The following is a 13,846-nucleotide window of genomic DNA, read 5'->3' as shown; positions in this document are numbered from 1 at the left end:
CTTTGAGGTCCTCTGCGGAAAGAGAAAACATATAGATATTCTTTGCTGAGAGCAGGTGAGAGATCTCCATGTTTCCTCTTACAGGCCAAAGTATAAGCTGCAAAACAATGGAGTGTGGCCCAGGAATCTTCAGCTAATGAGACGGCACTATCAATTTTTGGGCTGAAAAGGTCTGGGCCCTCAAAAAGAAGATCCTCCACTGTCAACTGTACCTCTTTGGGATATCAGAACTGTATGGCCAGGATGCCCTTCAAATGACCAATGACATGCCATGGAACAATATACAGTATCAGCAGCATCAAGAGACACTGAAAGTGATGTTCTGGTGATTAACTGGGCTTCTGTATCAAAAGATTTAATCTTCACACTTTCTCTTGTGGGAGTAAATTAATTAAATCTGAGAGTTTATAGTAGGTTAAAAGAGTCATACCACGATAGTAATCATAGAAGTGTAGGACTGGAAGGGACCTCAACAGGTCATTTAGTCCAGTCTCCTGCACTTGAGGCAGGATTATGTAATAACTAGACCATTCCTGACAGGTGTTTGTTTAATCTGTTTTTAAAAACCTCCAATGATGGAGTTCCAGTGCTTAAATACCCTGACAGTGAGGAATTTTTTCCTAATGTCCAACCTAAACCTTCCGTGCTGCAATTTAAGCCCATTGCTTCTTGTCCTATCCTCAGAGGTTAAGGAGAACAATTTTTCTCTCTCCTTGTAACAGCCTTTTATGTGTTGAAAACTGTTATCTTGTCCCTCCTCAGTCTTCTCTTCCCCAGACTAAACAAACCCAGCCTATGTACCGGGGGAAGGAGACCAAAGCCCTCCAGTAAGTGGGGAAGTGGGATACCGGGAGGAAGCATGAGCAGGAATGCGTGAGAGGGGAGGGCTCCTGCCTCATACTGAGAAAGAGGGGCGATCAGCAGGTTATCTCAAGTGCCTATACACAAATGTACGAAGCCTGGGAAACAAGCAGGGAGAACTGGAAGTCCTGGCACAGTCAAGGAATTATGATGTGATTGGAATAACAGAGACTTGGTGGGATAACTCACATGACTGGAGTACTGTCATGGATGGATATAAGCTGTTCAGGAAGGACAGGCACGGCAGAAAAGGTGGGGGAGTTGCACTGTATGTAAGAGAGCAGTATGACTGCTCAGAGCTCAAGTATGAAACTGCAGAAAAACCTGACAGTCTCTGGATTAAGTTTAGAAGTGTGAACAACAAGGGTGATGTCGTGGTGGGAGTCTGCTATAGACCACCGGACCAAGGGGATGAGGTGGACGAGGCTTTCTTCTCGCAACTCGCAGAAGTTACTAGATCGCACGCCCTAGTTCTCATGGGAGACTTCAATCAACCTGATATTTGCTGGGAGAGCAACACAGCGGTGCACAGACAATCCAGGAAGTTTTTGGAAAATGTAGGGGACAATTTCCTGGTGCAAGTACTGGAGGAACCAACTAGGGGCAGAACTCTTCTTGACCTGCTGCTCACAAACAGGGAAGAATTAGTAGGGGAAGCAAAAATGGATGGGAACCTGGGAGGCAGTGACCATGAGATGGTCAAGTTCAGGATCCTGACACAAGGAAGAAAGGAAAGCAGCAGAATACGGACCCTGGACTTCAGAAAAGCAGACTGACTCCCTCAGGGAGCTGATAGGCAAGATCCCCTGGGAGAATAACATGAGGGGGAAAGGAGTCCAGGAGAGCTGGCTGTATTTTAAAGAATCCTTATTGAGGTTACAGGGACAAACCATCCCGATGTGTAGAAAGAATAGTAAATATGGCAGGCGACCAGCTTGGCTTAACAGTGAAATCCTTGCTGATCTTAAATACAAAAAAGAAGCTTACAAGAAGTGGAAGATTGGACAAATGACCAGGGATGAGTATAAAAATATTGCTCGGGCATGCAATGCAGGAGTGAAATCAGGAAGGCCAAATCACACCTGCAGTTGCAGCCACCGAGAGATGTTAAGAGTAACAAGAAGGGTTTCTTCAGGTATGTTAGCAACAAGAAGAAAGTCAAGGAAAGTGTGGGCCCCTTACTGAATGAGGGAGGCAACCTAGTGACAGAGGATGTGGAAAAAGCTAATGTACTCAATGCTTTTTTTGACTCTGTCTTCACAAACAAGGTCAGCTCCCACACTACTGCACTGGGCAGCACAGCATGGGGAGGAGGCGACCAGCCCTCTGTGGAGAAAGAAGTGGTTCGGGACTATTTAGAAAAGCTGGACGTGCACAAGTCCATGGGGCCGGATGCGTTGCACCCGACAGTGCTAAAGGAGTTGGCGGATGTGATTGCAGAGCCATTGGCCATTATCTTTGAAAACTCATGGCGATCGGGGGAGGTCCCGGACGACTGGAAAAAGGCTAATGTAGTGCCCATCTTTAAAAAAGGGAAGAAGGAGGATCCTGGGAACTACAGGCCAGTCAGCCTAACCTCAGTCCCTGGAAAAATCATGGAGCAGGTCCTCAAGGAATCAATTCTGAAGCACTTAGAGGAGAGGAAAGTGATCAGGAACAGTCAGCATGGATTCACCAAGGGCAAGGCATGCCTGACTAATCTAATTGCCTTCTATGACGAGATAACTGGCTCTGTGGATGAAGGGAAAGCAGTGGACGTGTTGTTCCTTGACTTTAGCAAAGCTTTTGACATGGTCTCCCACAGTATTCTTGCCAGCAAGTTAAAGAAGTATGGGCTAGATGAATGGACTAGAAGGTGGATAGAAAGCTGGCTAGATTGTCGGGCTCAACGGGTAGTGATCAATGGCTCATTGTCTAGTTGGCAGCTGGTATCAAGTGGAGTGCCCCAAGGGTCGGTCCTACGGCCGGTTTTGTTCCATGTCTTCATAAATGATCTGGAGGATGGTGTGGATTGCACCCTCAGCAAGTTTGCAGATGACACTAAACTGGGAGGAGAGGTAAATACGCTGGAGGGTAGGGATAGGATACAGAGGGACCTAGACAAATTGGAGGATTGGGCCAAAAGAAATCTGATGAAGTTCAACAAGGACAAGTGCAGAGTCCTGCACTTAGGACAGAAGAATCCAATGCACCGCTACAGACTAGGGACCTAATGGCTTGGCAGCAGTTCTGCAGAAAAGGACCTAGGGGTTACAGTGGACGAGAAGCTGGATATGAGTCAACAGTGTGCCCTTGTTGCCAAGAAGGCAATTGGCATTTTGGGATGTATAAGCAGGGGCATTGCCAGCAGATCAAGGCACGTGATCGTTCCCCTCCATTCGACACTGGTGAGGCCTCATCTCGAGTACTGTGTCCAGTTTTGGGCCCCACACTACAAGGAGGATGTGGAAAAATTGGAAAGAGTCCAGCGGAGGGCAACAAAAATGATTAGGGGACTGGAACACATGAGTTATGAGGAGAGGCTGAGGGAACTGGGGATGTTTAGTCTATGGAAGAGAAGAATAAGGGGGGATTTGATAGCTGCTTTCAACTACCTGAAAGGGGGTTCCAAAGAGGATGGTTCTAGACTGTTCTGAGTGGTAGCAGATGACAGAACAAGGAGCAATGGTCACAAGTTGCAGTGGGGGAGATTTAGGTTGGATATTAGGAAAAACTTTTTCACTAGGAGGGTAGTGAAACACTGGAATGCGATACCAAAGGGGTGGTGGAATCTCCTTCCTTTGAGGTTTTTAAGGTCAGGCTTGACAAAGCCCTGGCTGGGATGATTTAGTTGGGGATTGGTCCTGCAGGGGGTTGGACTAGATGACCTCCTGAGGTCCCTTCCAATCCTGATATTCTCTGATTCTATGATTTCTGCTGTCCTGCCAGATGGTTGTTAGCTTAAGAGCCCTATTTTTGAACCCATTTGTTATATATAGATTGAAACAGATTACAGAATTGCTTTAAACTAAACTGTTTTGCTTTCCAATCCTACTATTAAATGAATCACTCACTCTTTCTGCTTTTAGGCAGCCTGTGAATACAAAATAATTACAAAACGGCACTTAAATTACATATTTAGAATACAGAAAACAAAAGTCAACAAGTTCATTCTTATAAGTGAATATCTAACGCTACAAACTATCACTGTGAACTCAAAATTGAATTCCCAAATACTGGCTTGATGTACAAGAGTATCCTTTATTCCATGTACTATTAATTAGTATATTAATTTTAGTAACTACTGAAAGTCTTCAAATTTAGTGTTTACTCACTGGCACTGTTTTATAGAGCTGACATGGTATACAAAATGTAGGTATGTCAGCATACAACGCAACTGGATAGAGATGACACTGAGGGATCTTCTCAATGTAGCCATAGTCCACATACTGCACCTATATAAAATAAATAAATGTCTGAAAAATTACTTTTCTAAAAATGCTCCTTCTTAGAACAAAATCATTCTCTGGTAAACAGTCAATTTCTTTTCTCTAAAAAACATATGGTGTCTCAGAGCTGGAGGTGGGGCTGGGTTGGGTCCAAAGAACAAGGGCCACCCATACCTTCTTCAGGCTGATGTAAAGGGGGAATCTCCCCAGACAGACGTTGTTCCTGCCTTCATGGCTTCCTTCTTGAGAAATTTATGGAACCTAAATTTCCTAGACTGTTCAGTCTTACTCAGGAATGACCTGCAGATACTGCCCTTGAAAGGGACATGTTCTTCCCCTGAGTACTATAAACAGGTGTTGTTGCAGTTTGATCAGAATCATCTTGTAGCACTTATTGCAGCTTTTAAAGCCAGGGATCGCTAGCATACTCCCCATAACTACTGGAGGGTCGGGGGAACGAGGGGAAACAGTAGCAGTTTCCCAGCAGAGCTGTTTTGGGAGTGGGACAAGATAAGGAACCAGACCCCTAGTAAGCTAGTTCCTAACTAACTGTACTCAGAACTAAGAGGCTTTAACAACTTTAAAAACTATTTATAGTGTGAAGTTGGAAAAAGTCAGCATGGACAATGAAGCTCTGTCCTACAGCACAAACGGTAATAAAGAACTAAGATGGTAGCAGTCTGGCACCCCCCTTTATTCCCTTGGTGCAGAACATGAGCAGAGTAGGGGTGCATACATGGACTACATGGACACTGCTAAAGAAGATTCTTCAGTCCTGGGCACATGGAATATATATACAACCTAAAGTACATTATACATAAGGATAAATGCTTGAAGAACTGAATAGATAGTTCAGGCTAACTATCATTAAGACAAAGAGTCATGCCAAAAGTTAGGGGTCAGATAAAAGGAACATGCCTACTTGGAGAACATACATTGAAACACAATAATAGTAATATCAGCAATTCATTCAGGATATGATCATTATGAAACATTTTACTTTTTAAAAATAGATTACTTATTTTGAAAAGGTGACCACATTCAAGAGAGGAAGAAATCCATAAGTAAGCCACAATTACAAAGTTTCTATGCTCTTAGGAGAGCCGTTTTACTATAGCCAGCAAAACCAAAAAAAGGAAATGTTACTCACCCTGTGCAGTAACTGTAGTTCGAGATGTGTGTCCTTATGAGTGCTGCATTTCAGATGCATATATGCCTCTCATGCTCTCAACTGTAGAGTTTTAGTTAGCAGTTCATTCGGCCTGTTCACCTATCCTGTGCTTCCTCATGGCATACACTGAGGCTACACAAGGCTGTGTGGATGAACCACCTTCAGTTCCTTCTCTACTCAGTCACCACCTAGAGCAGTGGCTCTCAAGCTTTCCAGACTACTGTACCCCTTTCAGGAGTCTGATTTGACTTGTGTACCCCCAAGTTTCACCTCACTTAAAAACTACCTGCTTACAAAATCAGACAAAAATACAGAAGTGTCATAGCACACTAACACTGAAAAATTGCTTACTTTCTCATTTTTACCATATAATTATAAAATAAATCGACTGGGATATAAATATAGTTCTTATACTTCAGTGTATAGTATATAGAGCAGTATAAATGAGTCATTGTGTGAAATTTTAGTTTGTACTGACTTTGCTTGTGCTTTTCATATAGTCTGGTGTAAAAATTAGACAAATACCTAGAGGAGTTGATGTACCCCAGAAGATCTCTGCGTACCCACAAGGGTACACATATCCCTGATTGAGAACCACTGCTCTAGAGAACAACCAAAGAAAAGGGGAAGGAGGGTGCATGGTGGTGCACCCATAGGGGGACAAATCTCAAAGAACTTCAATTAATGCACAGGGTGAGTAACATTTCCTTCTTCAAGTAGTGCCCCTACAGGTGCTCCACTTCAGGTGATTTCTGAGCAGTATCCCTTGAAGGGGGGGATGGAAAGAGGGAGGCTTTGTAACAGGATCTAGAATTGAAGGTAGTACTGCCAAGCGGCACATCAGATCTGATGGTAGCTTAGGATGAGTGAAAGGGGAACTGATTCTGGATGCAGGTACTGACTGTAGTAGGAAGAGAGCCTGAGACATAAGCCCTTTATCAGTGGCCTGGTATGAGGCCTGAGACCTGGGCTAAAGTAGTAGTCAAAGCTTTGCTAATATAAAGCAAGGTCAGCAAGGGACACGCTCACAGAGCCTGGCAAGAACAAAGCTGGTATTGCAAAAACACACACTTTCCTAAAAAAGGCCAGGCACAGGACACTCACAAAAATACATTCTGGAAGGAACACCCCGATACCAAGTATGGTACAACCCCTTCTCCCCCAAATATAACAGAAACACACTGACCCATCTTAAAGATAAGGTCAGAATGACAGCATGATGGATAGAGATGTTTCGATCGAACCAACATGTACAAGGTGATGGATGGCACCTAGGTACGTCAGACAGTGGCACCTAGCTATGTTAGAGGGGCAATATGTAACTTGTTTGTATCGGTGTTGTAGCCAGACAGCCAGCCCCCCCCCCCCCCCCGACCAGCATTGCTGGAAACACAGGAGGAAGCCGGAACAGGGCACTTAACATATATTCCAGCACAGCCTTTGAAGCTGTGAAAGCACAGGTGTGCTGCTACAATGTGCCTCTGGGAACAGATACAACGATTAAGCTCACAGCAGGCAGAGGCCCTGTGACAGACATGGCTCTTAGCCCCTACTAAATAGCGTGATGCACACACACCAACATCCTAGGTGGGAAAATATTTACCCTGATAAAAGAAATGTCCAGTAGTCGAAACTTATTGTTTCTCTCCTTTGCAAGTGTAAACTACTCTTGCGAAAGCTGGCGTCACCCAGACAGACCAGCCTCAATTTGGCATAAGAAAGGAGAAAGAGAATAAAGGAGTACAGAGGTATAAGTAGGGGACCTACAGCACCATGATTTTTGAGTGCTTTTCACTATCTATCTGCTGGTCAGATAAGTGACAGCCTCCCAAGGCTTCTGCAGCTAAGAGGGTCCCTACGCCTTGTTCCTTATTCGTCTTTCCGCGGAATTGAGTGACCGATCCTGGCTTGGCACCGCTGGAATCGAGAGATGCAAGGAGGGTAAGAAGCACCCACACCTGATCTCCTACCTTTAGTGTACACATATTTTGAAATAGAGCTCTATACTTTGTTTTCTTTCTTTGGGATTGTGGCTTCGGTTTTGTAACTTGTTTGTGTGTGTAACATCTCTACATTTAAATAAAGTAGGCACTAGCAATTTTGTAACCACATGATTAGAATCTAGCTTAATAAATTTTGGTAACCATTTATGCATAAGCCTGACTTGTTTTCTCTGGTTTACTGTAAAGCAGCCAACACAATTAAAGAACCTCAGCCGTTTTGGCTCTAAAGCCTGGCCATTAGGTGAGAGTACTAAGAGCCTAGCGTTGAGTTGTGCCGCCTCCACGGGGCAAACTCTTGGGGCACCTGTCAGTCAATCCTGGCTGCCCGCTGCGAAGGAGCTCTGAGCTCTAGCAGTTAAAGTCACGGGTGTGGAGAGGCTCTTAGTGCTGCCATTGGGGCACCTGTCAGTCAGTATTGACTGCCCGCTGCGAAGGAGCTCTGAGCTCTAGCAGTTCAAGTCATGGGTGGTTAGGACCTTGGGGCATCCGTCAGCCTAGCCCGGGCTGCCCGCCGCGAAGGGACAGTGCATCCTAGCGGTTAAAGTCACGGATGGTATAAACGGGCATAGCTGGCACCTCACCAAACATCCTTGGCCGTCGGCTAACAGGTGTATAAAGAGGTATTTCAGAGGGAGTGTTTTTGGCCAGCCGAGGGGGGAACGGAAAGTCCCACCATTCACTGAGCTGCATCCATTGTCAAAGGCATACATGTCTTAGTATACTCGTAGAGTCTGCCAGGCGCTATTACCATACTTAGTCAACAATAAACCTGGCCACGTGCCTTCATGACTTAACAGATCTTGTGGTCATTGGGCGGTTTGCTCAAGGTCTGCTGTGCCAGCTACCTGCGAAGAGCTGGGGTGGCATACAGAGAGAATGCACGCAGCCAAACATCTATCAACACTGATGACCACACCAGTGGACAATTGCTTCCAATTCTGTGGGTAAGTAGGGAGAAATGATGTTATTCTACTGTTTAATAACAGCTGCTGTACCGCCGTAGAGCAGGAAATCTCTATTCCCAAGAACCATTCAGGAGCCACACCCTGAGGCGCAGAACTGCCAGGCTACGGTGTAAAGTGTGACCTGCATCCTGAGACAGGATATGAGGAATGTTGTGCTTGATCAACAGTTGGACACAGTTGACACAGGTAAGGGTATCAAGCTTGTCTCAGCCAGAGAATAGACAATTCCTCACCAACTTGGGAAGCAGCAGAGCATAACCTGGCATGGATTGATCACAATGGTAAAAGCAGCCATATGGCCCAAGAGTTTAAGATAGATCCTTACTGTGGTTTGAGAGCTCCTCTGAATTGTCCCTACCAGCCCTGATGGAGTCACAAATCTGTCTAAAGGGAGGTACACTCTGGCTGTCACGGATTCCAGATACGCTCCTATAAACTGTATCCTTTGTACTGGTACTAATGTGGATTTCTTTACGTTCAGCTGTAGACCCAACTCATGAAACAGAGCAAGGGCCTTCTGGGTGGAAGATAGCAGTGTCTTGACAGAATGATCTTTGACCAGCCTTGAAAGAATGGTCTTTGAGTTACCGGAAGGCAACAATTACTTCCTTCCAAAGGTAAACCGCCACTACTGCTAGAACCTTTGAATATATCCTTAGATCCCACAGACAGGCTGAGCACTTGGTACTGGAAATGATCTTGGTCTATGATAAATTGTAGGTATTTCCACTATGATGGGTGTATGTTTATATTGATGTAGGAGTCTTGTAGGTGGAGAGATGAAAATCAGTCCCCTTCCTCTAGTGAAGTAATTATAGTAGCCAGAGTCACCATCCTGAATTTTTGGGGTTTCACAAACTTGTTAATATGTCTGAGATTGAAGATCAGCTTCCAACCGGCATCCTTCTTTGGTACTAGGAAGTATTGAGTAGAACTGTCTGCCCCTGCAAGGGAAAGGAACCTGTTCTACTGCTCCTAACTGGAGGAGTCCACCTTTTGCCTTTGTAAAAGCTCGTGAGAGGGTTCCCTGAAGAGGGATGGGGACTGGGAGGTGGAAGGGTTACTGGGCAACAAAATGGCAGATGAAATTCAGTGCTTACCCGTGCAAAGTAGTACATACTGGAAAAATAAAATTCCAAATACACATACAAAAGGATGGGGTCTAGCTGTTACTACTCAAGAAAGATCTTTGAGTCATTGAATCTAGTTCTCTGAAAACGTCTGCTTAATGTGCAGCAGCAGTCAAAAAAGCTAACAATGTTAGGAACCATTATGAAGGGGCTAGATAAGTGAAAACATCATAACACCACTATATAAATCCATGGTCTACCCACACCTTGAATACTGCATGTAGTTTGTTCACCCCATCTCAAAACAGGTATATTAGAATTGGAGGATAGGTCCACCAATGGCTATTAGCCAACATGGTTAGGGATGCAACCCCATGCTCTGGGTATCCCTAAACTTCCAACTGTCAGAGGTTGGGACTGGATGACATGGGATGGATCACTTGATAACTGCCCTGTTCTGAACATTCACTCTGAAGCATCTGGCACTGGCCACTGTTGGAAGACAGGATATTGAGCTATATGGACCATTGGTCTGACCCATTATGGCCGTCTTGTGCTTTTATGAACATTCACTTATACCATTTGTCATGAAGAAAAAAAAAAATCAAACTTACCCTGATTGTACCACCACCAACTTCTATAACTTTACCTCGATACCACATGATATCCGATCCTCTTACAACACAAGCTTCTTCCTTTTTCCAACAATATGGTTCCAGAAGACCAAGACATTTGAAGTTATTTTGTATATCAGTCATCAATTTGTTTAGTTCACTTTCTGAACAAGAATTGGGTAAAAGAGAAAATGAAATTCAAAAAATGGATTTCAAATTATTTATAGGTGCAAATAACTGTTTTAACCACTACATATACAGTTATACTAGGCTGGGGCTGTAGAACAATAATACAGAGGTTAAACTATACAGCTTTTCACATTTTAATTTCCAAATATCTTCCAACTAGGTTGTGAATCTTACTTATTGCAAGTCCTTATAATTCCATTGTGTTGGAATAACAGTGGCAAATTAAGAGGTTATATTATGGAAAATATATTTTCCATATTTTAAACCACCTAACGCTATCTAATGACAATGGCTGAAATAACTTCTAAGCCAATTTCATACTTAGTTATACAAATTCTTAAAAGAAGAGAAAATAGGATTTACATTTTATCAGGATAAAACATGAAATCTAGTTTGATAAACCACACCCCTGAGAAAGTTACTGCTATTATTGAGAATATAAGGATAAATAGTCCAGGATTCTATCATGTTGGAAAGAAATCTAGGACTGCTTCTTTGTTTATTTATAGAGTCTAACTGATTCCCAAACAGATAGCTTAGAGTTCTCAATGACAAATAAGTCAATACAGTAAACTTCGGCGCTTCCTGACATACAGAAGAACTCCAGGTGAACTGAAGAGCTACAGTTTCCAAAAGCGTTCAGAGTAAATTTTAGGCACATAAGAATGCAGTTGAAGAGGGAATATTACAGAAGCAACAACTAATTCTGTAACTCTCTCTGAAGTGAAGAGTCTGAAAATAAGGCTTTGTGATTGCGTATCATTTTAACAAAACAAGGGGGAAGCTGATACAAATACAACTGTGACACAGCAACAATGAACAAAAAGAGAGAAAGAGTTCCAGAGGAAGTAGCAATGACATTTTAGAGACTTACTTGACACTAACAGGTTTCCCCAAAAGTCCCTGAATTGTTTTACATACAAGTCATATCAACTATTGCAAAAGAAACAGAATCCTCAAATCTGGTCTGTGGGGAGTGGGAAGGGAGGATTATCAATTTTACTTTATTTTATAAAATCTGTATTTCTAATTTTGTAATCTGCAAATATGATCTTTAATAATTGAACAAAAAAATCTTTATTAAGACAACCAAGTGGTTAATTTTTTTGTAGCAGACAAAGTGTTTTCTGGACACTGGGCAGATTAAAATGGATTTTTAATAAGCAATAGACTAGTATCAATTAGAAACACATAGATAGATTCATAGATATTAAGGTCAGAAGGGACCTTTATGATCATCTAGTCTGACCTCCTGCACAATGCAGGCCACAGAATCTCACCCACCCAGTCCTGCGATAAACCTCCCACCTATGTCTGAGCCACTGAAGTCCTCAAATCATGGTTTAAAGACTTCAAGGTGCAGAGAATCCTCCATACGAAAGATACTGAGTCAATTAGGCTGGAATTTTCAAAGGCACCTAAAAGAATTAAGCACCTAACTCCTACTGAAAGTCATTATTATTTGGGCATATAACTACTTAAGGCTGGGATTTACAAAGAGGCCTAAAACTTTAAGATGTATTTTCACCTGATATTCAAGATGCAGTGTTACAATGTTCATTTCTTTTCCCAAATGCAGCATGACAGCTACTACTCTACATCTGTGATAAAGTACGAAGTCCAATAGCACATATAAAGCACTCAGACTGCTGTGAAGTAAAAATCAGAAATGGAAATGTGTCTTTTGTAGAAGGTGTCATCTTCCGGGTTGTTGGGTTTTTTTTGTGTATGATTTTTTTTTTAATGCCACAAGGACTTTTAACTTACAGACTACTTTTGCACAGATAACAGAGATGATCAAAAGGAACTGGTCACATCCAAAGAATGGCACCTTCAGTGACCATGTATGCTCTAGTACTGCGCTCCTAGCTCAGCATTACCAACTGAACCATAAAAACATGTATTTTTTGCAATTCAAAATCTTACCTAATGATTTGGGCATCATATAAATCGTTCCATCATCTCCAATACAGCTTATTATAGCCTGAAATTCTTTCATGTCAGGTATAATTGGAGGTTTATATTCTCCATCCATTCTTGACTCAAGCACTAGTTTCTTTGACTCATGTTCTGTAGGTTCATTAATAGAAAGAGTAACTTCTTTCTCTGGCACTAAACACTTTGGTGTACATTCAGTTTCTGAAATCAGCTCATTTAAACATAGACTCTCTTGCTTCAAAGGAACTTCAAGAGGTTTCTCAGGATCTGCATCTCTTATATCAATTTCATGAGTTCTATCAGATACAACACAAAATACGTCAAAAGATGAGAAACTCTGAAGCATGAAAGAGTAAGGTAATCTAAAGAAAAAGAAAAATGATCTAAGTTTGAAATTATAGCTATTCATTTTAACAAAACAGATATCAAAATATACTCACTCCATCAGCATAAGTAACTGCAATGTACATTAGACTGTGATGCTGATAATATGTTCGATCAAATGTAAATTTTAAAATGCAAATCTGTCTATAAAGCTTTCAGAAGAGAATGTAAGTTTTCTGTTCCTGGGGGAATTCTGCACCAAAAAATTAAAAATTCTGCGCACAATATTTTAAAATTCTGCAAAATTCTGCATATTTTGTCAAAACAACACAATATAATCACACCAGTTTCAATTATTTTGGTAATTTATTTCAAAAATACCTGTCCGAAGTATGGCTGTAACAATACAGACAATGAAAAAGATTCAGGAAATGTTTTTTTTTTTTTGACAGACAGAGTCCTTATTAGGCATATTAATACAGAACTCTGAGCAGGGTGGATAAAAATCAATGATTTTTTAAAAAAATAAATAAAAAACCCCAGATTTTTATTTAAATTGGATTTTTTTTATTTAAATCAGATAGTTTTAATTAAGATACATTATAGCTCAAAGATATCTCATCATGGAATAGAGATTATAAATTTTAATTCTATAGTGTGAGAAAATATAGTCATGTAATGTTTAAGAAAAGTTTTGTAAATGAGTTCCAATAGTTCATGGATTAGGGACCCAATCTTATGGGGCTCCAGGGGCTTCTGTATAGATTATTTAGTTTAATCTTTCTATCTACCCAATGAGACTCAATGACTCAGTCTAGAAGATACCATCAGAGATGCTTAGTTTTGCAGTTCTCAAACTGTGAATTTGTGTCTCCAGAGAAAACATGCTTGTTAACGGTATTATTTTTTTAAACTAACTAGTTATATATAACTAATATATAGAGGTAAGAAATAACAGACCTCAACTCCATACTCCCTCTGCAAATTTGTGTACACAGAGTTAATCACTTACCTATCTCTAAAAGTGCAAAATTTCAAAAAGTTCAATGAATGGAAGATTGTTGGGGGCAGAATAGATCTGGAAAAGCAGAAGTCTGAAGATAAATATGAAAAGGGAGGGACAGGCAGTAGAAGAAAAAGTGAAACTGTTTGAGCAGCATATTCCAGAAGTCTTGAGGTCTGAGTGTAGCCTTCATTGATTTGAGATCTACCATACCATTCTCTCACTAGAAGGGAAAACCTATAATGGCAGCAGGCTGTAAAAGAGATCCAGTTTGGGAATA

The 13,846-nt window shown here is 41.7% G+C and overlaps 1 protein-coding gene across 5 annotated transcripts in view; it reads right to left on the bottom strand.

The window, feature by feature from the left end:
* RNF17 (ring finger protein 17) overlaps positions 1–13,846 on the bottom strand; it is a 201,555-nt gene that overhangs the window by 46,792 nt on the left and 140,917 nt on the right. For 4 of the 5 annotated variants that reach the window (XM_048844981.2, XM_075127255.1, XM_075127252.1 and 1 more), the window contains 3 exons: positions 12,228–12,535; positions 10,113–10,276; positions 4,176–4,295 (listed from right to left, as the gene is read on the bottom strand). In XM_048844981.2, the coding sequence (XP_048700938.2) occupies positions 4,176–4,295; positions 10,113–10,276; positions 12,228–12,535 (592 nt within the window). The remainder of the gene's footprint in view (positions 1–4,175; positions 4,296–10,112; positions 10,277–12,227; positions 12,536–13,846) is intronic. The other variant, XM_075127254.1, reaches the window with a different exon arrangement.

The sequence above is a fragment of the Caretta caretta genome, chromosome 1, assembly GCF_965140235.1.
Source record: "Caretta caretta isolate rCarCar2 chromosome 1, rCarCar1.hap1, whole genome shotgun sequence".
Classification (NCBI taxonomy): domain Eukaryota; kingdom Metazoa; phylum Chordata; order Testudines; family Cheloniidae; genus Caretta; species Caretta caretta.
Note: the sequence above shows the minus strand (reverse complement) of the source record. Positions and strands in the feature narration are given on the sequence as shown.